General features: G+C 39.6%; 1 protein-coding gene and 1 long non-coding RNA gene across 2 annotated transcripts in view; one reads left to right on the forward strand and one right to left on the reverse strand.

Moving 5' to 3' along the window:
* LOC132694868 (uncharacterized) overlaps positions 1-583 on the reverse strand; it is a 33642-nt gene extending 33059 nt beyond the window's left edge. Inside the window, exon 1 of the long non-coding RNA XR_013556892.2 lies at positions 463-583. This is a non-coding gene — a long non-coding RNA (uncharacterized LOC132694868). The remainder of the gene's footprint in view (positions 1-462) is intronic.
* Positions 357-26281, forward strand: TIGAR (TP53 induced glycolysis regulatory phosphatase). The gene is made up of 6 exons (XM_060658669.3): positions 357-717; positions 8193-8230; positions 12634-12755; positions 20084-20161; positions 23258-23368; positions 24223-26281. Exons 1-6 carry the CDS (start codon positions 539-541, stop codon positions 24652-24654), a joined length of 960 nt encoding a protein of 319 aa, XP_060514652.3. The 5' UTR covers positions 357-538; the 3' UTR covers positions 24655-26281.
* The last annotated feature ends 782 nt before the right edge of the window (positions 26282-27063 follow it).

Below are 27063 nucleotides of genomic sequence, written 5' to 3' on the forward strand. Positions count from 1 at the left end.
GCAGAAGTCTTTGGTAAAACCGGGCTCAGCAGGCCAAGAATGAGGCCCAGTCTGGAAGAGCGCTCAAAAAAAAAAAAAAAATCTGATTTCAGTTTGCTGCAGGACTGTGCCTGTCGAGGCGGGGAGAGGAACTAGGTGGATCTAAATCCACAGAACTTGCTGACCCTACATCCCCAGTATTACGGGTTAACAGTAAAACCTCATACGACCCAATGTGTCTGGCGCTGTACACTCCGGAAGTAAGACTACTAGCTGCATTCCTGCTTCAAATGAAATCAACTCCACATCCGTGCCCCAGCTCACCCATCTATCCGGAGTCTCCAGGATCCAAACTTGCCCGGGCAAGAACCGCCGCCACTGCGGACTCCAGGGCTGGCCCCGCAAGCACCTGCCGCGCGCCAATCACAGGCCTGCGCGTAGGGGCGCAAGCGCCACGGCCCTGGGCGGGGCCTCGTTGCTTACCATTCTCCACCGCCCTGTCGGCCTCTCGCCGCCCTGATTGGCGCTCCTGGAATGACGTAGACGGCCGCCTCGGCCTATGGTGGCGGAGCCGGCCGGCCGGCCGGTTTGGCGGAAGTGGTGTGGGCGAGGTGTCCCGCAGTGCGGAGAAGCCTCGCGCCGGAGGGTGCTGGGCACGCGAGCTGCGCTGGGGCCATCACTTCCCCTCCCTCTGGGCGCCCGGAAGATGACCCGCTTCGCGCTGACCGTTGTGCGGCAGTGAGTATTGCCGTCGCAGGGTGCCCTTGTCGCCTTCTCGTCAGGGAGTTGTTGAGGAGTGGGTGAAGAGACCGTTGACCTGTCACCCCTCCTCTTCCCTGCTTGCTCGCCCTTCGGAGGGTTGGACCTCTCTTCCCCCGGCGCCCCTGAGCCGGGAAGGCGGGTCGTAAATACCTGGAGTCCGGCGTTACAGATGAGCACGCTGAGGTCCGGAGGAGTAAACGGCCGAGGTTCGCAGCCACTTGGCGGAGTTAAAGCTGAAAAAAGCCAGCCTTGGCTCCGGACTTCGTGCGCGGCTGGTTGCTCCCCCTCCCCGCCCCCCCCCCCCCCCCAACGGATCCTAAAGAGTTTGCGGGATAGCTCGTCCCAGGCCCGTATTTGTGTGCTGGCTGCCTTCCGCCGCTCTCTCCATCTGTGCTGCACCCCCGCCCCTCGCTTGCCAGGGCAGCCGCAGGCGTGGACCTGAGATTTAGTTCTTCCCTCCCGAGATCACACTGCTGGCGGCGGCGGAGGGCCTCCACCCTCGTTTCTGCAACCTGCATCACTCCGAACAAATATTTTTATCATAACATTCCACGGTGGAGCTGAAAGCTGCTACGTCTTCATGTCTCTTATCTTTTTCCTTCGTAACGCTTATTTGCCGACTGTTAATGGAAGTGCAGTGCAGGGTGGTTAAGACCACAGATTTTTCAAGCAGGATAGACCTGGGTTAGAATCCGGGCTCTGGTTAGGAGGAACCTTGTAACCGCGGCTTCCGTTAACGTAATCTTTACGACGTCAGTTTGCTAATACATAAAATGGGGGTAGTGAAAATACCTGCCTCACTAGTGTGAGGCAGAGTGCGTAGTGCAACGGAGGGGAAGAAATGTGTCTCAAGAACTAAATAACTTCTAATTCTGTAAGAGCATCTGTAATAAAAATGTAGTCAGTCCTCAGGATGTATGTATAATTTTATCAGACCCGCATTTTGAATATGTGCTAGGTGCCCGTGGACTGGATTATACAGGTAAATAAGATACGGTTTTTGACTTCCAGAGTTCACAAGGAACAGTAATAGGACTTAACCTTGTCGAGCTGACTTTAATTGGTATCTTTTTTTTTTTTTTTTTTTTTTTTTTTTTTTGTCCTGTTCTTCCTTTATGGGAGGATAATCTTAGGAATCATCAGAATTATCCCTGTAAGACTCACAGGATTTTGATGACTAAACTAGAAATTGAGTTCCTCTCTGTCTCTTCCCCACCCTTCCATTTTATAGACTGCTTTATGATCATTTGATGACCTACTTAAGGTCATGTATAGCTCATTGGTAGCAGAGCAGGAAGTAGAGCCCTTCTTTTCCCAGTGTTTGAGCACCTTATGGATGCCTGAACTCAGCCAGTACTGTGTCTGACATATAATTGAAGTTCACAAGTCGCAGGAAATCTGGATTGAACCATCCCTTGATAGTAAGGTGATTTCTATTTAGATTCTTATGGACAGTAGTTACATGAATTTGGATTTTGTCTCCTCCGTGCTTCTTAAAAAAGGGCTTGGTTTAAAAAACTGATTCCTTATAGAAATCCTTTGAGGAATCAATTTAAAAGTAAGTCTTTATACATTATTATGTGCCAGGCACTGTTGTAATTAAGTTCTGACAGTGCAGTGAGGTGAGGACTGCTTCTCAGTTTGCAGGTGAGGAAACAGGTGCAGAAGTCCTGTAACTTGCTTGAAGTCACATGGCTGGTGGGGTGGTGGAATTGAAGCAAAGGAGCTTGACTCTACAGCCCATCCCATCCTCTTAATCACTGTCCTCTCTGCCTCCTTTTTTATTGAGTTAAAACCTAGTGTTTGTAGATTGCTTGAATATCACCAGCCATTTTAGGGGCTACTTTTTATTTCTGCTAATATAATTGTGAAGAGTGTTAAGACTAGTTTGCTTTGTTCTGTTTTATTCATGGGAAAGTGGAGTTAAAGTGTTGAAATAATTGATAGGGTTATGGTGAGCTGCCTTTCCTGCCTGAATCATCCCTCTTTCCTCTTCCAAATTCTCCAAGCTAAGAATTAATGACGCTTTCAGGAAACGAAACGATTGCAAACTTGATTAATAATCACCATAGTTAAATATAATGAATCCACAGGGTTGGGTCATTTAGCATAATATTGGGAATAGCACTTGACTTTTCTATTATCTGATTCTGTATAACTAAGATAGTCCAGTGCTTTGAAACTGATAGTATGATCGGTATTTTTAAAGAGATGAATAATTTTAGTGAACAGTGCCTCTTCAGATAATTCCAGAAAGCTTTTAAAATGCAAGTTCTGTAAGTTCAACCAAATCCTTTATGAATCTTATGCTGTAACTACCTGTGCGTTTATCTTCGACATACTTGTGCTCACAAGTATCATTTTGGAATAGAATATCCAAGATTGCAAATTTCAAGTCTTTTAGTATTATTAAACTATAACTTCTGATCTTCTAGTCCAGCATTGTTGAAAACCCCAATATATGTAGATTGGGAATTCCATCACCTACATAACCCATTGAAGGCCCCAGTTCCTTGAAATATTATTTGTGTCTGTTTGCAATTAGTTGCCTGGAAAACCATCCCATTTCACTTCCACTTTTAACTAGCTCTTAAAACAAAAAATTTTACAAACCTCATTTAATTCGCTTTTAATGACCTAAAGATGATAAATTAGTAAATTTAATGATAGCAAAACTGATTTGCTTTTCTTATGCTACCTCTATTGGCAGTTACTTTTTTGTTGAATGCCAATAATTGTTCTGGTCATAAATAAAGCAAGCAAAGTAAGTGTTAGGGCACCTGTGAATTTTTATAAAGATACATGTTAGTTATGTTACTGTGATACTTGTTTTCTGAGAATAGGATTGATCAATTGGGAGAGCATTTACCACTAGGACTGACATATAAATAAAAATATATCATGAGTTGGGTGTGTTATGTCCCCCACCCCCACTCCGACCATCTAGTGACGGTTTCCATGTTACTAGCCCTCGAAATCTTCTATATTTTCGAGTGAATTAATTGGTAGAGAGGAATTAAGATAAAGCTGTATTCTTGATTAAATATCAGGTGAGGCTTTGCATTTCCATGTACACTGAAGCATATCTATTTTGAAAACATGCCCCAAATCTGTACTAATTTCCCATGATTTGCCTTGGTCTTGTGGCAAACAGTACTCATCTGTTGAATTTGAATTCTTTAAAAGAATATGATCGGGAAATTAAGCTTTCTAAATGACTTCTAAAGAAATGCCATAGAATATAAACGAGAACTAACAAAATAAAATCTTTTAAAGTGAAGAATAGTGTAATAACCTACAAAATGAATGATGCATATTTGTGGGACCTATAAATGGCTGGTCATAAGACTTAACTTCTTGGCATAAGCATTTAGATTCTTGCAGAGTCGGGTGTTCTGTTTTGGAAATGGATCACACTGGAGATTTTGAAAATGAGTAGTGTTATTCCTGACTCTTTCAAAATATATTCCTCTGACCTTTCAGCTCCTTCCACCTTCTCTGCCACTATCACAAGCCACACTTTGGTTAAGGGAAGTAGATTAATAGTAAAACTATTTTAGCCACCTAATTTTCTTTCCCACTCCCAAAACAAACTTTAAACAGTTGCCTAAAGGATTTATACAAACCTCTTGATAAAGCTGATAGCTGTAAAACTAAATATTTATGAAAGTTTTTGGGAAAAAATTCTCTTTCTAGATTCCTGCTCTGCCTGCTTCGGATTCTGTGTCTCCCTCTCTCTCTCTCCCCGTTTCTCTGCACCTCCCCTGCTTGTGTGCTGTCCCTGTCTCTCTCTCTCTCTCTCTCTCTCTCTCTCTCTCTCTCTCTCTTTCAAAAATAAACAAAAAGAATTTTTTTTAAACGGCAGTTTCTCTATCATCACCGTGGATACTTTATCTGTCTGAATGGTAGAGATTAATACCCTCTTTCACATCCACTGTGTATGATTTCGAATGAATTTTGGAGTAAAAGACATTTTATTAATATCAACCACAATGATGACAATGGCAGATCAGTGGTAAATAGTTATGAAAATCTTCATATATTTGTCATACATTTTTTTAAAGTTACATCCACATGTTTAGAAATCAGAACAATTCTTATATATCTTTCTGGTGTTTGTGTGCACATGTGCACGCAGGTCCAAATGTTTATTCTTATTTTCCACCTTTCTAAAAAGATAGCATTCTTTTTAGATTATTCTGCACTTTGCTTTTGCTCTTTAATATATTTTGGTAATTTTTCCAAACCTTTCCATAAATCATTCTCTTTTTTAGGGGACACAATTACCTAGTATTCCACTATGTATATATGCCACCATTTATTTGTTAATGTAACCAGTTCTCTGTTAGTGGATATTTAGGTTATTTACCAGCTTTTGCTACTAGAAAAAATATTGTGGCAGATACTGTTTTAAATAAGGTTGAATGCAAGTATTCCCAGTATTATGGTTGCTGTATTAAAGGGCAAACAGATTTATTATTTTGATTAATATTTCCAGATGACCTTCCATTGGCAGAGTACGTACACTGAGGTTCTGTTATTTCCCTGGGTTTTCTCTAGGCAATGAGTATGTTAGGGCAAGGCAACCTCTGGCTGTGCCTTTAAGGAGCTGGAACCTGGTTAGACACACATCTAAAAACGTTAATTAGCATATGGGTGGTAACTGACAGTACTGGGGGGGGAGTGGGGGTGGGTGGGAAATGGGAGTGTAGCCTGGGTGTGTTTAAATGGGATAGGTTGGTGGGGAATGGTGCCTGGGAGGGAATGCTTCCTCAGGGAGCAGGCTGTTTGTCTGTATTGGGTCTGGAAGAGTGAGAACATATTGGTCAGGTCCAGTGGTCTCTGTTTTCATTAAGCTCTCCAGGGGATTCAGATACACTCTCAAGTTTGAGAAACGCTGTTCTAGGCAGAGGTTGGCAGACAACTATTTTTGTAAATGAGGGACAAGGTTCCAGGCAGAGGCTCGGGTTTGTGATTCTGACTCTTAAGATTTGATGGAGTTCCTTTCTAGACTGTGTAAATCAATCCATGTAAAGGCTTTTTTTTTTTTTTTTAAACTAGTGCTTTGTTTAAAACAAAGCAGGGATGATGAGCCTGAGCCTTCACAGTAATCAGGGAAATATAGTCAGATAAAACTGAGATGAACTGTTCTGTGCCAAATTGGCACAAATGGGAAACTCTGACATTACTGAATGTTGGAGAGGATGTGGAACACTGCTGGGGGTTGTAAATTGCTGTGACCACTTCGCTATTGTCTGATAAATCTAAATGTTTGCATACTCTGTGGCTTAGCAATTCTAGGGCTAGGCCTAGATCACTAGGTATGGCTTTGCAAACTTAATTAAGGGGTAGGAAGTAGCTTAGGCTTTACAAGCCATGCACTCTGTCTGGACCGCTCAGTTCCATTATTATAGTGTGAAAGTAGTCATAAACAACATGTAAACAAATGGGTATGATTGTATTCCAGTACAACTCTACCAAGATCGTGTGCTGGTCTTTGAGTAGTTCTCAAACATGAATGTACATCAGAATCACTTGGTGGGTTTATTAAAACAGATGAACTGGGCCACAACCTCTGAGCTTCTGATTCGGGAGTCTGAAGTGGGGCCTGAGAATTTGCATTTCCAAAAGGCCCCAGGCAGTGTCAGTGATGCTGGTTCAGAGGCCCCACTTTGCCACCCACTGCCCTAGAGAATCTGATGTGCTCTATACAAACATGTTTATTCACAGCAGCTTAGCTCCAAACTGGAAACAATGTAAATATATCAACAATATAAATAACACTGGGAAATTCTTGAGTATTACACAGTAATGAGAGTGTAAGAGTATGCCACCGGTCACAACAGTGGTGTATCTCCCAAACAATGTTGAGGAATGGTAGCAACACAGGACTGCATACAGCAAGAAGCAACTCATTATAAAGTTCAACAACAGGCAAGCTAATCGCTGTACTTGCATGGGAAAGCTATGAAGAAAGAAAGGCAAAGCAAATGAGCATCTAAATAAATGCCAGGTAGTGGATCCACTGGGGGTGGGAGGACATTGTGGTTGGAAAGAGACCCACTCTAGGAGGCTGGCAGTGGTGATCTGTTAACTTGGGTGGGGTCACCAGGGTGTTGACTTTATGGTATATTATTTGTTTACATTGTTTATTTCACGATTTTTACAATATTTTAAATGCATTAAGTTGAATCTTTGATTTCTGTATAGCTCTGTCCAAAAATGACCTATAAACAGAACTATTGAGTGCTTACTAAAAGCTGAACAGTGTTTAAACACTTTATCTATATTCATTCAGTTACCCCAAGAGCCCTGTGAAATGGGGGCTGTTATCATCCCCATTTTACAGACAAAGAACAGAGGCACTCAAACTTAACCAAGTTCCTAAGTATATAGCCAAAGCAGTTTTTGTTCTTCAGGCTGCTATATGGCAATGAAATTTACTTCGAAGGATTTTCATCTCCCCTTGACATAGAAATATATCAATATGAGCTGTAGACATTTGGTACCAAATGAGGAAACAACTTGATCCAAAGAAACCTATTTACTATTTTTACCCACCCTTCCAGTTCTGTGTTCAGTGTCTACACAGAACAAGGCAACTCCTTTTTCCCCCGGGGCAGCCACCAGTCCTTCCCATCTCTGTTTTCCAGTGCCTAGCACTGTACTTAGCACATAAAAAGAGCTCAAAGAATTTTGAACTCAGTTCTTGATAGCTTTTCAGGTATTTGATTGCTTTTACTGTTGTCCGGTCTCGTCCAGATAGCACATCCCCGTCCCCTTCCACTTTGTGTTCCCTCCAGTCTCAGTTGATGGTTATTTTATGACAAAGTTTCCAGTCCTTCACTCTTAACAGTTGCTATGAAATTGGTTTGGTTTTTTAATTCTTAAAAGCATAGTACCCCAACCTCAGTTTTTAGTGTCCTCTCCGAGATAGTTGTCAGCATTACAAAAAGGAACAGGTGGAGATGTAGGAACCAGAAGAAGCCAGGGCATCTGAAAGGTTGTCCACTTCTTTCCCACCACATTCGGGTTCCCTCGCACTTGCTCCTTCAATCCAGCAATAAACCAACTCTCATGGTTTCCTCCTGCTGCTTGTGAAAGGAGTTTTAGTTAACATTTATTTTAACAAGATTATTTAATGAAAATTATATATACATATTGATAGAATATTCTACTTACAATTATGATTGATTCATGATATATACATTTTAATTTGGGTCAGTATGAAATTCTGAGCCCAAATCAACTAAGTACATTAGAGTAGATGCTTGTAAATATCAATTTAGAACAAATTTTATGTTTATAGGTTAGATTGTGAAGTATGCTACAAGGTTCATATGCTCCCTTTGTGAATATCATTACCTTTCATTGATGATTTTTTTTTTTTTTCTGGTTTCAAAAATAACCTATTTGGTAATAAAGGTTTTTTCCCCCTCTCTCTATTTTAGTGGAGAAACAAGATTTAACAAGGAGAAAATAATTCAAGGTTAGTATACTTTATTTTAGCTGTCTCCTCTAGTGTTAATGTGATATGTAAGCAAATCAGAGTTGGTGGGGGAGGGGTGCCTGGGGACAGCTCTGTATTGTGAGCAGTATTAAAGAATTAAAGCATCATGGTTACAGAAATACGATCAGAGCAGATGGTAACTAGGAGGAATAAGTTTCTTAAGGGAACTGGATGTAAAGAACAGGATTCCAAGTTGCTTATGGGTAGCTTCAAAGTGGCCCAGTCAGCTGATTAAAGAGTTATGTTGGGTCTAGTGGTCTTAAAATGTAACTGCTGTGATTTAAAATGATTTCATATTTGGAAACATGAAGTTTGCTGGCTAGTTAGTTAATGGTATTTTTCTGCTAAGGTGGTTATATTATTTTTAGTAGTAACAAAGAAGAGGTTTAAAAAGCGAATTCCTGTTCTCATACAGGATTGTTGCTTTATTCTGAACAGATTCTTCCTCCCTTGTTCTGCTAATTTGGGTTCAGATCTTAATCTCCCTGTGATCCAGCAAGTCTAGCGTGTATATCTTGGGTGAACTCTCAGTCAGACGTACTATTTCTGTGCGGTGATTACAAAAGCATTTCATTTTATTTTTTTGGTTAGGGACATCTGGAGTTTGCAGAAACTGATTTTCATACCCAGTGTGCCTGACTCCCGCTTCTGAAAATTAGTCTGATAATTAAATGACCCTTTGTTTTCTGGTGACACGTGCCCCACCCAAATTAGCCTTTGGATTTAACACCTGGTTCTTTAGTACTTGTCTCATTTCATTCCACGCTGACAGTGGAGCCGGAATAAAAGTGTTTGTGGTCACACCTGTTTCCACATTTGTGTTCTTTTCCTAACTTTGTCAGTTAAATGCTTAGTTCTTTAAGTTACAGCATTCAAGACATGTATTTCCAAGTACCATTTTTGTTGCATACCTACAGTTTTGATAATGTAGTAATTTTGTAAGTATCGGCACCAGGTGTCTTAAATTGTCTTCGGTGACCCATGAATTATTTAGAACTATCTTTTAAATTTCCAAATGGCTAAGCTTTTTTTTTTGGTTCATCTTTTTTGGTTGACTTCCAATTATATTTTGTATTCTTTCTGACAAGATGGTTTATTGATATCTCTTTGAAATCAGTTAACATGGTCAGTGTTTATAAATCTACCATTCTATGCTTGACAAAAATCTGTATTTTCTAATTGTTGGGTTTGGAGTTAGGTGTCAAATAAGCAACCTCTGTTTTATTGTTTAAATCTTGTGTGCTTTGCTAATTTTGTCAATTTACAGATTTGCCTGCATGACCTAAATATGAATTTATGGTTGAGATGTGGAATATCCCACTGTGATGGCCAATTTATCCTTTAATACCAGAAATTCTATCAATTTGTGCTTTATGTGTTCTGCTCCTGTATAGTTACAGACTATTTTATTAGGTACATACAGGTTTAAAAATCATTCTGTCTTCCAGTGAATTAGATCATTGATTATTTATAGTAATCCTCACAATCGTTTTGTCATAAAGTCCTGCATTTCTGAGTGTAATATAGCTTCTCCAGCTGTTTGGGGGTTGGAATTTGCCTGGTATATATTTTCCATTGCTTTCCTTTTAACCTTTCTGTGCTGCCTTAAGTGTTACTTCATAGATACTAACTACATAGTTGATTTTCCTCTTCCTCTTCCTCCTTCCCCTCTCTCAACCCCCACCTATTCTTTCAATGGTTACCTTTAAATTTTTACCATTCATACGTAATGAAGTATAATATCTATACCTCTTTTCCCTCCCAAATACAAAGAACTTGTATGATTATCGCTTAGTATCTTAGTCCTATCCTTTTTTAACCACATGACATAGGTATTATTTAATTTGTTATTTAGATAATGTTTGTTTAGATTTACATATATATTTACCAGTTTCTCTCCTCATAGTTTCTTTTGCATCTCAGACCTGCATTCCTGAAGTATCTTCTTTAAAAGGTCCCATGGTGCAGATTGGTTGGTGGTAAAGAGAGTTTTAATTGTTTCCATTCCAGACAATTTTATTTTAATTCTATTCAACCTTTTTTAGCCTAGACAATTTAGACTGACAGAACTCCTAGCACTTGGGAGATATTAGTGTGCTGGTTTTTTTTTTTTTTGGCTTCCATTGCTCCTGTTAAGAAGTCTTCTCTCAGCCAAATCATGTTCCATGGTAGGCAATCTGTCTCTCTCTGTAACTGCTTTTAAAATCTTTTATTTGATTTTGGTATTCTGCAGTTTCTTATACCTAGAGGGGATTTTTTTTTTCCCCCCTTTTAATTTATCCTGCTTGGTGTTTTCTTCATCTGTAGATTTATATCTTCTCTCATTTCTGGAAAATTCTCAGCCATTATCTCTTCATATTTTTTCTCCTTCATTTTCTTCTTTCTGGAGTTCCAGTCAGAAATATGTTAAGGAATATCATTCTCTCCTTCGTGTCTCTAATATATCTGAGATGTGTTTTATCTCCTTTATCTGTGCTGAATCTGGGGTAAAAACCTGAGCCCTGTCTTTGAGTTCATTAAGCCTTTCTGTTACTGAATCTCCTTTCATCCACTGAAGGATTGTTTTCCTCCTCAGCAATTCTATTTTTCGTTATTGGAAGATCTGTCTGATTCTTTTAGAAAGCGGTCTGTTTGTTTTGGATGGCTTCTTGTTACTTGCTTATTTTTGTTACTCTGTCTTTATGTTTTAGTCACAGTTTATAGTCTTTATATGCTGATTTCAATGTCTAAAGTATTAATTATTCTGAATCTGTTATTTGTTGTTTCTGGTGACTTTTGTTCATGGAGGATTGTTTTTTTGTATGTTGAGTCATTGGCTGAATTATTAAAATTTTTTTAAACATTTATTTATTTATTTTTGAGAGAGACAGATCACGAGTGGGGGAGGGGCAGAGAGAGAGGGGGGACACAGAATCCGAAGCAGGATTCAGGCTCAGAACTGTCAGCACAGAGCCCCATGAGAGACTTGAACTCATGGACCTGGAGATCATGACTTGAGCCAACGTCAGATGCTTAACCCAGGCGCCTCCATTGGCTGAATTATTATTAAGTATAAATTAGTAGAAAACTTCTTAGCCTTTGTTAAGTCAGATTTGCTCTGAAGAGAATTTGCATTTGATTTTACTACGGACCTGAAACTATACTAGCTTCCTTATAGGATCTCTGGCATCCAGGAATGTGGAGTTTCAGTTCTCCTACCTCGCTGTTCCATGTAGCAGTCTCCCTCCCCCAAACACTCCCTTGCTTGTGCTGATTACCAAGTCATCTCTGTTTTCTAATGTTTATATTAACTTTCAACTCAGAGTATTTTGGTTGCTTTGCATCTCCTCTTGGAGAGTTTCCTTATACCCTGAGAGCAGGGCGCGCGCGCACGCGCGTGCACACACACACACACACACACACAGCGCACCTATTTGGTTCTTTTGTTATGGGAGGACCCTTCAGAGTGTTTAATCAGCCTTTCTCCTGGAAATGGAGGTTGCAACCTTTTTTTTAAAGGAGAAGGAAGGAAGGGGGAAGGGAAGAAGGAAGAGAGGGAATAATACAATATTGGACATTTGGGCAATGGAGATTAAGAAAGGAAACTTTTTAGGTTATGATCCTACCATTCAAATGAAGCACCTGCATGGAGAACATAAGATTAGAGCCAGCATTAATAAGATACAGGTAACGAAGGGGTGGGCAGACACACACAAGAGAGGGGAGAGCTGGAGACAACTGAATTCTCATCATCTTATTCCCATTAGGCAGACATTCTTTTGGGAAACATTTGAATACCTGAGTCTTTATAGGATTATAGCTTAAATTTACTTGTTTCCAGTTCTCTGAAAAGTTATGTAGAGGGGCGCCTGGGTGGCTTGGTCGGTTGAGCGTCCGACTTCGGCTCAGGTCACGATCTCATGGTCCGTGAGTTCGAGCCCCGCGTCGGGCTCTGTGCTGACAGCTCAGAGCCTGGAGCCTGTTTCAGATTCCGTGTCTCCCTCTCTCTCTGCCCCTCCCCTGTTCATGCTCTGTCTCTCTCTGTCTCAAAAATAAATAAACGTTAAAAAAAAAAAATTATGTAGAAAAATAACCAAGGAAATATATTTTTTTAATGTTTATTTATTTATTTTGAGAGGGAGAGAGCAAGTGCAAGCAGGGGAGGGGCAGAGAGAAAGGGAGAGAGAGAATCTCAACGCAGGGCTCAGTGTCACGAACCATGAGATCATGACCGGAACCAAAATCAAGTGTCTGAGGCCTGACTGACTGAGCCATGCACTTGCCCCTCCAAAGAAATATTTTAAATAAAGTGTAGATAAATTATATTCTCTTACATGTGATTTTATTTGCATCCCTTATGTATATATATTTGAATGTTATTGTTCCTTCTCTTACTATTACAGGACAAGGAGTAGATGAGCCTCTTTCAGAAACTGGATTTAAACAAGCAGCTGCTGCTGGCATATTTCTTAATAATGTGAAATTTACTCATGTTTTCTCCAGTGACCTCACAAGGACAAGGCAGGTAAGTTCTACAGTCAAGGTTTAGACTGATGAGTCAAGAGTATCAACAGTCATAACCTTGAAAACTGCTACCAGAATCGTAGGAAATTAAATCACATGCAGATAACACCCCCAATCCTCTCCTTCCCCCACCAACAGAACTTGTTTCTTTTCATTTTACTTTTGTACTTTATTTTGATTTAGTAATTTTATTTTTATTTTTTTTAATGTTTTTATTTACTTTTGAGAGAGAGAGAGAGACAGAGCCTGAGTGGGGGAGGGGAAGAGAGAGGGGGAGACACAGAATCTAAAGCAGGCTCCAGGCCCTGAGCTGTCAGCATAGAGCCTGATACGGGGCTCGAGCTCACGAACTGTGAGATCATGACCTCAGCTGAAGTTGGATGCTTAACCGACTGAGCACCCAGGTGCCCCTTGGTAATTTTTAAATTAGAGTAGCGTGGGAAAAATACCTAACGAAATATCTTTAAAAAGACAAAGAAGGTTTATGAGAGAGCCAGCAGGAACACCAGGTAGGAGAATTTAACTCACAAAGACATCAAATAGTAGAATCCAGACATGGTTAAAAAAGAACTATGTTACTGTAGAGAAATAAATGACACGTTTGAAATATCTTTAGGGATCAGAGTACTATAAAAATGACCCCAGGGAATTAAAAAGGAACCAAATAAATGTCTAAAAACTCAATGGAAGGGGACTTTGTGTCAACCATGAGGGAATAACAGAGTTAGGATATAGTCTTCCTGCAAAAGCAACTAGAGAAACAGGGCAAAATTTGTGAAACAACTGTTTATAGACATTGGACTTCAGATAGTGTGGGCCTGTGGTCCCCAAATGAAGTGAGACAAGTAACATCAACCCTTGGATTGTCCTGGTGTTCCACCTGAAGTAATTTCCCAATGCTGGCAGGAAAGGCCAGATAGAGCCAGTGGTCTCAGGGAGTTGAGGAGACAAAGCTTGGAATTTGGGGAGGTTAAATAAAGATCGTGGGGCAGAGTGCTGGAAGAGGGAGCAACACAGAGAAAGAACTCTAGAAGTATGTATAGGAAGCCCCTTAAATCCTTGGTAGATTACAGTCTGCACATGCGTAGGTGAAACCTCATGAGGGCAGGAGAGAACAGTCCCTGGGGAACCAGAAGCCAGACAATTTCAAGTGTTCACACAGGTTGGGAATCATTTGTGTTCCTTCCACCCAAAGTGGATAGACTTTGTTAAGTACATCAAGCATACAGTGGACACTTCAGAAAGATCACACCTTAATAGTGAAGCTGGGATGCCTGGCTGGCTCAGTCAGTAGAGCATGCAACTCTTGATTTCCAGGTTGTGAGTTCAAGCCCCATGTTGGGCATTGAGCTTTCTTAAACAATGAATTAATTAATTAATGGGGTGCCTGGGAGGCTCAGTCAGTTAAACATCTGACTCTTGACTTTGGCTCAGGTCATGATCTCATAGTCATGGGATTGAACCCTGATTGGGTTCCGTGCTGAGTGTGGAGCCTGCTTAGAATTCTCTCTCTGGCCGTCTCTGGTTCACGCTCTCTGTGTCTCTCTCAAAATAAATTAATAAACATAAAAAAAAACAGTGAAGCTCATCTGTGCTCGAGGAACATAATGAGGAAAGAAATAGAAGAAATAAAAAAGAATCAAATTCATCTTCTAGAGATCAAAGATAACAGTATTCTGAAATGAAAATTACACAGGAGGGGATTATCAGCAGGTTAGACACTGTAGAAGAGCAGTGAACATGAAGTTATAGAAACAGAACATTCCAAAATTAAGGAAGAAAGAAGACTAAAAAAAGGAAAAAAGGAGTCTCAATTGAGGGGTCTAAAATTGACCCACACCTACATGGCCAGGTTGTTTTTGTTGTTGTGGGTTTTGGTTTTTTTTCCTCTCAATTGTTTTTTGTCAGTTGGTCTTATTAAGTCCTCTCTTTATTTTATTATTATTTTTTAAAAATGAGTTTGGCTAAAGGTTTATCAGTTTTGTTGATTTTTTTAAAGAATCAGCTCTTGGTTTTATTGATCTGTTTGATTCTCTCTTTTTTTTTTCAGTTTCTATTTTATTTATTTCCCCTCTTTATTATAACTTTCTTCCTTCTGCTGTTTTTAAGCTCCTGGTGGTTCTTTTTCTAGCTCCTTTAGGTGTAAGTTTAGTGGTTTGAGATTTTTCTTGCTTGAGGTAGGTTTGTATTGCTATAAACTTCCCTCTTAGAACAGCTTTTGCTACATCCCAAAGATGTTGGACCATTGTGTTTTCATTTTAATTTGTCTCCATGTATTTTTTAGTTTCCTCTTTGATTTTTTTTTTTGTTGTTGTTGACTCATTCATTATTTAATAGCATGTAATTCAACTTTCATATATTTGTGTTCTTCTCAGATTTTTTCTCGTGATTGATTTTTAGTTTCATACTGTTATGGTCAGAAAAGATGCCTGGTAGGACTTTGATCTTTTTGAATTTTTGAGACTTGTTTAGTGATGTAATGTGTGATCTGTTCTGGAGAATGTTCCATGTGCACTTGAAAAGGATGTGTATTCTGCTCTTTTAGGATGAAATGTTGTTTCTGTATTGGTACACCCACCTGGTCCAGTGTGTCATTCAAAGCCACTGTTTCCTTGTTAATTTTTTTTTTTAGATGATCTGTCCATTGATGTAAGTGGGGTGTTGAAGTACCCTACTATTATTGTATTACTATCGATTACTTCATGTTTGTTATAAACTGCTTTATGTATTTGGCTACTCCCATGTTGGGTGCATAAATATTTATAATAGTTGTATCTTCTTGTTGGATTATCCCCTTTATTATGTAGTGTCCTTCTTTGTCTCTTGTTACAGTTTTTGTTTCAAAGTCTGTTTTGTCCAATATAAGTATTGAAACCCCAGCTTTCTTTTGACATGCATTTGCATGATAAATATTTCTCTATTGCCTCACTTTCAGTGTGCATGTGTCTTTAGGTCTGAAAGGAGTCAGACCTCCATTATACTTGATGACCATTAATGAGACCATTATGCTTGATGGTGTCCCTGAGTTCCCTAAATCTATTCTCATTTTGCATAATTTTTTTTATCTTTCACCTACTCAGGTTGATTATTTTCCATTACTCTGTCTTCAGGTCACTGATTCGTTCTTCTGCTTCCTCGAGCCTATTTATTCCGTCTAGTGTATTTTAAATTTCATTTCTTGTGTTCTTCATCTTGGATTGGTTCTTTTTTATCTCTGTGTTAAGGGTCTCATTGATGTCCTCCACTCTTTTCTCAAGTTCAGTGAGTATCTTTATGAGCATTATTTTAAATTCTCTACCAGGCATATTACTTATCTCCATTTTGTTTTTATCTCTTGCTGTGATTATGTCCTGTTCTTTCATTTGGGACATATTTCTCTGACTCTTCATTTGTGTGTAACTCGTGTCTGTTTCTGTGTATTAGGAAAGTCAGCTGTGTCTCCTGCTCTCGAAGGTAGTGGCCTTGTGAAGAAGAGGTCTTGTAGTGCCCTGCAGTGCAGCGTCCCCTGTTTGCTAGAACCTGACACTGCAGGGGTGTCTACTATGTGTGCTATGTGCACCTGGCTGTTATGGTTGAGCCAGTCCAGTCATCTGCAGAGGTTCTCTTTGTCTGTTGTGGGCAGGGTTTGGTCCCTTTATTGCTAGTGGGCCAGTTTGGGGCTGCCTTGGGCCTGAGTTGAGTCAGACCAGGCATTTTCCAGAGGTGTGGTAGCACCAAACTGCAGGGCACTTTCCCTGTGTTGTCCCCTGAGAAGCTTTTATTGGTGGACAGGACCTGCGGTCAGACTAGTTGTCTGCCTCCAGCCCACTGCTAGGGCCACAGTCTGGTGGGGGGGGTGGTGCTGGTGGTATTTTCCCTCTCCCTAGGGCCAGAGTCACTTTGGAGTGGTGCTGGCCACTGTAGGAGCTACTTGCACACTGCCAGGCTTGTGACAGTGCCCTGGATGGGCTCGGGCCAGGAGTGTATTTGAGGGGGTGAAATCTGCTGAATTTGAGGGGGTGCTGGGGGGTGGGTGGCAGTGTTAGCAAGTTAGATAGTGAATGTCTGCCACACTGGTTCTCACAGCTGGCCATGTGTGTACTCTGTGGGGCAGGGGAGGGAAATGTTGCATGCCAGCTTCTTTCTTCCTGGGGGAGTGTCCCTGTGACTGCTGCGCCTCTGGACATGTTCTGAGATTAGTAAATAACTTTCTCTCCTGTATACCCCAGGCAGTTTTCAAACTGCTGCTTCTATGCTGTATCTTGGGCTGTTGGTTGTGCTGTCTCTCTATGTCCTCTGTCCTCCAGGCTCTCCCAGAGCCACACCCCCTGGTTTTTAAAATTCCAAGTTTTAAGTCCGGCTGATTCTAAGAACTCAGAAAATTCAACCCCTCTAGTTTTCAAAGCCAAATGTAATGGGGATTTGTCTTCCCCACATGGGCTTACTGTTGTGTGTTTCTCTTCGTTTTCCAGTCCTTCCGCTCCCTCCCTCCTGCGCATGGCTGGCCCATGGGTCTGTTTAATTCCCCATTGTGTCTTTGCCCTTCCTACCCTCTTCATTGTGGCCTCTTATCTACCTTTACTTGTGGCATTTGTTCTGCCAGTCTTTGGGTCATTTTCTGGGTTATTTATACTGATGTGAATGTTACCTAGTAGTACTCCTGGGAGGAAGTGAATTTAGGGTACTCCTACTCCATCATCTTCCCTGGAAGTCAGAATCTTTTTTTGTCAATTGGGTTTTGACAGAGGTGCCAAGGTAATACAGCACTTGACAGGGATTCTTTTCAATAAAAGCTGCTGAAACAATGGACTATCCATATAGAAAAACATGAACTTTGACCTTTACTGCATATAACACACAAAAATTAACTTACACTTGATCTCAGCACAAATCTAAAAGCTAAATCTATATATCTTCTATAAGAAAACACAAGAGAAAAATCTTTATAAAGGTTCTTAGTGCAAGGCATAAACAAGATACAGATCTTATTTTATATATAATATATATGTATCTGACAAATCTATCTATGTAGATAAATACGTATATAGCCATATTTATAAATTTTTTCCAGCTTAGTAATTAGAATAACACTTTAAAATGAGCAAAAGATTTGAATTTGACCAGGCACTTCACAAAGAAGAGAATATGGAAGGTCAATAAGCAGATTGAAAGATGTGTAGCATAATTGATCTTGACAGAAATGCAAATTAAAACCATAGTGAGATTCTATTACATGAACATTTGAAAATGCACAAGAATGTGGAACAACTAGGACTCCTACATTGCTCGTGAGAATGTAAAGTGGAACAACTACTTTGGAAAACAGTGAAACTTTAGTATACACTAATCATATGATCCAGCAATCTCGGTCCTAAGAATTTATCCAAGAGAAATAACATATGTTTACACAAAGACTTGTACACATAATTAACAGCTTTGTTCATTTGAACAGCTTCTGTTCAAAGAGCAGAATCACCCGTGTTCATCAGTAGGTGAATGGATAAATGAGCTGTGATACATTCATGCTGTGGAATACAACTCAGCAACAACGTGAGGAGGAGTGGAGGAGTCTCAAAAACATGGAGGAGTCTCAAAAACATGCTGAACAAAAGAAGCCAGGCACAAAGAGTACATATTGTATGGTTCCATTTATATGAGACTCCAGAAAGGATAAATTTAATCTTCAGTTATGTAGAGCAGGTCCATGTTTGTCAGGGGCCAGGAGTGAGAGGGATTGACTAGAAAGGACACAAAGGAATCTTTTAGAGTGATAGAATTCTTCCATGTCTTGATTTTGGTGGTATGTAGATAGTCGTATACATTTTTCGAAACTCAATGAACTGTACACTTAGCAATAGGTATGTTTTTTTGTTGTAAATTATACCTCAATGAAATTGATTTAAAAACACAGAACAAGTTGATAAACCAAAAATGAAAACATCAGTGGATTTACTAAATTACAGATTAAACATAGTTGAAATGATCATTAGCTCATAGGTAAATGTAAAATAATAACTGAAATGTAGCACAATGTGATAAATAGATTAAACATTTGAGAGTTTAAAAGAAATGAAGAACATGATATGAGGTCTGGTGTCTTTCAGAAGGAGATGTTAGAATGAGAAAGGGGTCAAAGAAGTCACAGTTGATAATTTTACAGAACTTTTGAAAGATAACACATTATCAGATCTAAAAAGTGTGACAAATCCCAGTGGAGATAAATAAAAAGAAACCCATATCTACACTTAAATAACAAAATTGCAAAGTCCAAAGATTAAGGACAAACGTCATCCACTAATGTCCAGTATTAGACTATCAACAAATTTGTCAGTATCAGTAATAATTTTTTTTAATGCACTGAAGAGATAATAAAGACTAACCTAGAGTTTTATACCCAGGAAAACATTTTCTAGGGTGTAGGTGAAATGAACACATTTCAGACAAACAGGCTGTAATGGAACTTTCAAAGGATAATTGAAGAAGGAAAATAATTCCAGAAGGGAAGTCTGAGTTTCAGAAAAGATGGGTGAGCAAAGATATTGGTAAAAGTAAGGTTAAATGTAAACAAATAGTGACAATATAGAACCATAATGATGATAATGTTTAATTTGTGGGGAGAGGGTTAAAAAACAAGTCAGATTGTGGACTTAAATTATTTCTAGTTTTGCAAATACAGTGTTTCTTGTTAATCAAAAATAACCAGGCACACCAGGAGAGAAGGAAACATGAACAAAAATGAGCCCAAACAAAAGATGACAGAAACAAGCCTCAGGATTTATTTGATAGCTGGTTACCACACACGGACTTTAAAATAACTATTGAATGCACAGATTAAAAAATGACATATGGAATTACAACAGAGAACTGGAAATTATGCACAAGAGCTAAGTGTGAATTCTAGAACTGAAAATATAACTGAAATTAAGACTCAATAGATGGGTTTCACAGCAATGTAGCAACACCTGAATGGAGAATTAATGAACCAGAACCTTTTCTGTAAAGGGCCAAATAGTAAGTTTTTTTAAGTTTTATGGGCTGTATGGTCTCTGTCACAACTGTTCAACTCTGCTGTTGTACTGTGAAAGCAGCCACAAACAATACATAAATAGCTGTGTTCTAATAAATCCTCATTTATGACAACAAGCCGTGGTCTAGATTTGGGCTCTGATTTGCTGACCTGCAAACTAGAAGATCGGTCACAAGGAAATACCCAGATCTGTGTGAAGAGAGGCAACTTGCACAAAGGAAAATTATTTCTAGTTCTTTTTTTATATACTATGATGTATTTTGACATTTTGGCTAGAATGACTCTTTTTGTGAGAAAAGAAACCATTGTCTTTCCATTTTCAGACTGTGCATGGGATATTGGAGAAGAGCAAAGTTTGCAAAGATATGACAGTAAAGTATGATTCAAGGCTTCGAGAAAGAGTAAGTAACGTACTTACATATTGTTCTTCACAATAAGTCATCAGTAAACCAGCTCAGTTTGTCAGACGCATTCCTGATAGGGATGTGGAATCAGCTAACATGTTAAGAACCTGCTATGTGTCAGTGGCTGTTACAGACTCTCACTGATAGTATCATATTTAATTATTAAATTCCCAAATTATAAAAGCAAGGTCTCCTCATAAGAACTAGTACAGAAGAGTGTGAGGTAAAGTGCAAAGTTCTCTTCTTGGCCTCCCCATCCTACTTCCCAATTTTAAGCTTGAATAGACTGGCTTATGTCCATTTTATATACCAGAAATGAAACTTGCTGAGATAGTGACTTAGCTAAAGCCACATCTCAATTTCAGATCTGAGCTTGTCCTCCCAGAGCAGTAATTTTGCTCTTCACTATGGGCCCATGAGCTGGCTAATGTCTCCGTCAGCCCTGTGATTTCTTTTGTACCTGGATAGATGTGTCGATGGCTAGGGCATCTTTGAGAATTGTTTTTCATAATTTGCCTGTGTTCTCTGTTTTTGTCCAAAATACATACCAGAGTTCCCGCAGAGGTGCTGCTTGGAAAGGCTCACTCTGTGCCTGAGAACTAGTGCTGCAGTGTTAATACAAGCATTACAAGTTCAGTGGAACACTGGATGAGGCCTGCAATCGCACAGTAGAGAGACGGTCTCCTTGTCCGGGCCATTCTTCTGTGTGCTCTCTCCCTGAATCACTGCATCCTTTCCTGTGATTTCAGTTGATTTCCAAATATATATTTTTAGCTTAGATCTCTTGCCTGAGCTCACATATCAAACTGCCTACTTTTGATGTCTGTGTGTGTGCCCCACATCTACATCTAGCTCAGTGGAGCACAGCATCTTTTCTCCACGTAGCTCCTGCTTTACCCAGTCACTCAAACTACGCATTCTTGACTTCCTTGCTTCCCACTTGCACATCCTACCATCATCTTGTCAATTTGGCCACTGTGTAATAGTTCTTGAATCATTCATCCCTCTGCAAACCCACTGCTGCCATCCTACTGTATTCAGTGTCCCCTGTCACCTGGATCACCTGGAGCAGTGGTTCTCCTGCTTTCTGCCTTGCTCTCGCTTTCTGATCTAATCTCCACACTGCAGCCAGAGTAATCTTTGGAAAACTTGGTTGCTGCGTTCCTGTATAAAACAATTCACTGTTTCTCTTTTACCTTCGGAGCCCATCCAAGCTCCAGCCTGGCTGTCAGCATAGTGTAGGATATGATCTGTTTTCTCCATCTGCCCCCTCCTTCCTTGTACTTACTGCCCAGCCTTAGTAGTATTAGTGAGCATTTGCACAGTGCCCACCACACTCTGGCAAGGGTCTCAGAACTGCAGGTTTGACAATCTTCACAATACCCCTAAGATTTAAAACCTCATTTTTACAGTTGCAGAAACCAAGGCACACAGAGGTCCAGTCCATGGTCATAGAGCTAATGATTTTTAATGTTCTCCTTTATAAAAGAGGTTGTTCCAGTTATAATTAAAGATATAAGAATTGAACTTGAGTGGTACCTGGGTGGCTTAGTCAGTTAAGCGTCTGACTGTTGATTTTGGCTCAGGTCATGATCTCATGGTTCATGAGTTCGAGCCCCGCAGAGCCTGCTTGGGATTCTCTCTCCCTCTCTCTCTGCCACTCCCCTGCTTGTACTCTCTCTCTCTCAAAATAAGTAAATACACTTAAAGAAAAAGAATTTGAAGTTAAGAATTGGAAGAGCACCTGACAAATGTGCATATGTTCCTATAAATAACATTTAATTAATTGTTGGACTTCTGTCTGGTGGTGGTAGAATTTTGAGGCATCATCAGTATAAACCATAAATAATGATTTATCTTTAAATATTTTATTCTGTAAGCAATCTGTTGTCATTGTGGGGAACTAAAAGTAAGAATAGTTTGGGAAAAAATACAGCTAAAATTTCTACCATGCCAAATATGGTGAACATTTTGGTATGTGTGCTCTTGGCTTTTTTCATGTTTGTCAGTCTGTCTGTCTGTCTGTCTGGTTGTGTATGTATTTTTCTAAGTATACCCCTTCTATATGTTGGTTTTTAACCGGATTTTCTCCCTGTGTCTATCAGTGCCCAAACATGCATGTGGATACGACCACCTGATTAGTGACTGTATTATTCCAGTAAATGGATATTGCTTGGCTGCTACTACTGGTGCACACCTAGGTTGTGACTCGATTTTCCACTGATGTAAATAATGTTAAAATAAACATCTTTTTGTAGTTGGTTCTTTATACACATGCCTAATAGATTTCCTAGAGACGAAATTGTTGAGGGTGTACTTTTTGAAAAGCCTATAGCACACACTGCTGAATTTCCTTCCAGAAAAGCTGTGCCAGTTTGTACTTCCATGAATGATGAGGGAGAGTTTTTCTCACATAAACAGTAGCTACTGGTAGTCTCTTTGGTCTTCCAATTTAATAGCTTCCGAAAGGTACCATTTTAATTTTCACATTATGGATTCCTGAGGAGTTTCTTGGCCGTTTGTATTTCGTTTGTGACTTCTGTGTCCTTTGCTATGGCTCATTCTTTAGGAATCTAAAAAGTTAATGACCTTTGAAATCACACAGATCGGGGTTTGAATTTCAAATTTGCTGATTATTAGATATAGGAATATAGGCTAGTTGCTTAACCTCTCTGAAATTCTGCTCTCCCATTCATAAATATGGTGATGAAAATGCCCATCTCAGAGTGCTATTATTAGGACCAGATGAGATGGCATGTGAGGTGGCTGACTTGGTTGCTGCATACATTAGTCTCTGGTCCTGGAATCTGTGCAGATCTATTTGTCCAATAAAGCCACACTGTCTAGTTGAGTGTGTTGTTCCATATAACGCATCTAGACACAGTGTCTAGTTCAAGGTGTCAGCTGTATTTTGTAGGGTTCACGGCCCTCTATTGAGTATATTCTCATTATTGGTTTAAAAGATAGAATGAAGTCAGTGAAAGGAAGCCAGGCTTCTTGCCAGAATGATTATTCCAAGTTTGTCATAAACATGTATTTACTTGTTGTATTGCAAATTGATTTGAGGCACTTTTGTCTGTTGGACCATTGCAGAAATACGGGGTTGCAGAAGGCAGGGCACTAAGTGAGCTAAGGGCGATGGCCAAAGCAGCTGGGGAAGAATGCCCTGTGTTCACACCACCTGGAGGAGAGACATTAGACCAGGTACGTAGCCCTGGGGCAGGTTGCCACGTGCATGAACCTGCCAAGGTCAGAGTACCTAATACTGAGTTTGTTTTATAAATGAGATGTCTCTAAATCTCAGCTGAGTGGTTTGAAAGTTGTTTGGTTCATAAACCAATTCTATATGGTGTGTTTATTTTTCCTTTTTAAGCTGTCTTTCTTATTTATTAAGTTGGCAGTCATTGCCAATAATGGATTTAAAGGATGTGTGTTAAGGTGATACTTGAAGAAAACTCTTTGAATATGAAGCAGTAACTCCCGCAGTGGTACTAGCAGGAAGGAGGTGAGTGCAGTGCCGTTCAGTGAGAGCGGCAGGCAAAGTAATTGCGGTCTCAAAATCTTCAGTGCTCCCTAAGTGACATCATCACTGTGTTTGAATTTCTTTGAAGTGTCCTGCTTTTAAACTGCATTGTTGGTGATCCCCGCCCCCCCACCACCATTTTTTATTTTCATAATTTTCTCCTAAAGACTTTCTGTTTAGTAAAGGCAAGAAGAGCTTTTGTCCTTGTTGTGGTGGCTCTAGGTGCCCTTTCCTAGGCACACTCTTTTATGGGCTTCTTTTTACTTGTAAATTTCCCTAATTAGATTGTAAGTGCTCTCTCTGAAGGAAAGAATTGGAAATGGTATTTTACTCATCTTTGCCCCTAGATGTGCTTCCATAGTTCCAGAAATACCTGGGCATTTACTACTGATTGAGTGCATAGAAACAGCATCTCATCTGCTTATGTAGTACTTACATTGACATATTAGAAAATTCAGTCAGTTATGTTTTATGTGTATGTTTTAGACTATCATTAGTGGCACTTTATTTTAATTTGTATTTTCTTTTCTTGTAGGTAAAAATGCGTGGAAAAGACTTTTTTGATATTCTTTGTCAGCTGATTCTGCAGGAGGCAGGTGAAAATGAACAGTTTTCCCGAGGAGCTCCAAGCAACTGTCTGGAAACTTCTCTGGCAGAGATATTTCCCTTAGGAAAAAACTGTCCCTCTGAATCTAATTCAGACAGCAGTGCTCCAGGATTAGTCGCCAGTGTCTTAGTTGTGAGTCATGGCGCTTACATGAAAAGCCTGTTTAATTATTTTCTGACTGACCTTAAGTGTTCCTTACCCACAACTCTGAACAAATCCGAATTTATGTCAGTCAGTCCCAATACAGGGATTAGTCTCTTTATCATAAACTTTGAGAAGGGACAAGAAGGGAAGCCAACAGTTCAGTGTGTTTGCATGTATCTACAGGATCATCTAAGTGGAATGACTGAAACTTGCTAAATTTAAGTCTACATCAAAATCTAGCAGTTTTGAACCTCTGAGGGAGTGCCTTTGGCTTTATTTCCATCCTCTGCTAGTGCTGATTTGGAAACCGTTAAAAAGCTATGACAGCAGGTTATGAAGTTTGACTGGAATCGTGGCCACAGAGAACACTAAGGGAAGAAACCATTTAGGACTGACTTATTTTGTCCTGAGTACAGTCGTCATTTTCCAAAGTAATTTTACCACCCTGTTCAGTTACATCTCTGGATTGTTTATGGATCAACCAATTCGGTATTGCAAATTGAGGTATTAATGACCTTGTTACTATGGTTTTTTGTTTTTGTTTTATGTTGATTTTTTTAATATCTGAAAAAATCTAGCCTGTTTTGTTGGCTCTTGGTAAGATACTGTATGTTTTTTACTATCTCGTTCAGTGCTTGAAAGAAGGAACTATTTATAATTCCCACTGCATATTTATAGTGAGAACACACTGTATTTTAAGTCTTTAAATTAAAAATTCTTAACCACCCTCAGTTTATATAAAGCAGAATGACACTAAAATTTTTAATCTAGAAATCAGCTGTTGGAATTTTTTACCCCGGAGGGTATGAAACACGGATGAATAGAGATTATGATTGCAGATTGGTCTGGTGAGGAAGAATTTAAAACATCATTTGACTAAGACACATTAAAGAAGGAATCTGAGCAAAAGAAGATAGAAGAACAGCCTTTTCTTATCTAACTTACAGGCTGAACAATTTAGTTTGAGGAAGGCTCTGAAGAACATACATGGTTACTAGTGTAGTACACAGTAACCTCAGAAGGAAAAGACTCTTCCTTGGAAAGAATGTTGCTCTTGCTCTGATAACCACAATTGTGGGTTTTTGTGGAAGGTACAGTTGCCTCTTTTTTCCACCAGATGGCACTGGAGAAGCGGGAGTTTATTTAACTAAATTTTGTACATAAGATTGGCCGCTCAAAAGTCCTTACCTAAATTGAAGTGTTTTACACTTTTTTTTTTTAAGTTATCATGCTCATGAATGCTGTGAGTCTAAACTTACAAGAGTATTAATAGTCAAGTTTGTCAGTTAAGGCGAAAATCACATACAGTCAAAATTCACCTTGGACAGCACTTAAGTCTCTCGTCAAGATCCAGTGTTACAGTGTTCTCAGCATGCCCACCCCTGCCCCTTGCCTGCAGAGAGCATGTGGTTGAGCACTAGAGGGAGTACTCCACAAGGGAAAACTTGGGAAGGGAATTAAAAAGGACGAGCAATAGTAAATGTCCACATTCTCACCATCCAGAAGTAATAACTACCCTCTTCTTCCGTTTTTTTTAAAGAAGTAACACACTGAGATGTAAGTGAAATTCTTTAACCAGTTCCCTCAGTGCCCCCTTGTACCTTGCAGAGGCCACCACCGCAACGCGACTGTGTATGTGCATCCATTCTTTATGTTTTTACCCACAATCGTAAGGAAATGGTGTTGCCTCAGAGTTTTTTAAAATGTACATAAATGTCACCAGTCTGTATTCTGTATTTTCACTTACTATATCATGGGGTTCTATCTATGTTGGTATGTATGGATCCACTTATATCACTGTATTCTATTAAATAAATGTGGCACATGCTCATTTTGCCTCCTACGAGTGGACATTTGGGTGTGTTCATTATGTCCTTCTAGAAACAGCCTTCTGCATCTCTCTTTGCACTGTGTCATAAAAAATGGTGCGTCTCCAATTTGACAAGAGTCAAATGGGTTTTCACAATGGCTGTCCTGATTTTCAGTCTTACTGGCAATACTCGAAAGTTCCTATTTTCCTCATTTCTGTTAGCACTTGATACTGTCTAGTGAAATCCTGTGACTCTGATGAGTGAAGAGTATAATGTCACTGTTTTAATGAGCCTTTGTGTGATTGCTGATGACTCTGGGTGTTTTTTCTTGTGTGTATTGACAGGATCCCCACACTAATGAATCACTGGTATATATATGTTCTTTGCTTGGTTTCTTTGTTGGACAATTTGGCTTTTTCTTAGTGAGTTGCAGAGGTAACATTGTAACATCTTACAATTTACTTGCCTTTTACATATGTTTATCAAGCTTTTTTTCATGTCAGTGTTTTTGCGTTATTAAGTCAGATCCCTGTATCCTGTTTTGTTATGGTTTGTCTTTAAGAAGCCTTTCCTACTTCTTAAAGGTAGGCCTCCTGCTTTCTTACAGCTTTAGATGATTATTTGAATGCTAAATCTTTAGATTATCTGGAGGTTATTTTTGTATGGCATAAGGTAAGAATTCAATTTTGTATTATTTTTCCGGGTGGTGAAAAAGTTACCCCATCATCATTATTAGGTGTCTCTACTTTCCAAATGATTTGTGGTTCTACTCTGTTCATACCCCCATGGGCCCATATTTGCTGGAGTCTGTGGA

The sequence above is a fragment of the Panthera onca genome, chromosome B4 (assembly GCF_046562875.1).
Source record: "Panthera onca isolate mPanOnc1 chromosome B4, mPanOnc1 haplotype 2, whole genome shotgun sequence".
Taxonomy (NCBI): Eukaryota; Metazoa; Chordata; class Mammalia; order Carnivora; family Felidae; genus Panthera; species Panthera onca.

What these genes read in the sequence shown, in the direction of transcription:
- TIGAR (XM_060658669.3), top strand. Translation starts at nt 539, where the DNA reads ATGGTGGCGGAGCCGGCCGGCCGGCCGGTTTGGCGGAAGTGGTGTGGG. An exon ending in GCGCTGACCGTTGTGCGGCA is followed by an intron (nt 718 to 8,192) that starts GTGAGTATTGCC and finishes TCTCTATTTTAG; the next exon opens with TGGAGAAACAAGATTTAACA. An exon ending in ATTCAAGGCTTCGAGAAAGA is followed by an intron (nt 20,162 to 23,257) that starts GTAAGTAACGTA and finishes GGACCATTGCAG; the next exon opens with AAATACGGGGTTGCAGAAGG.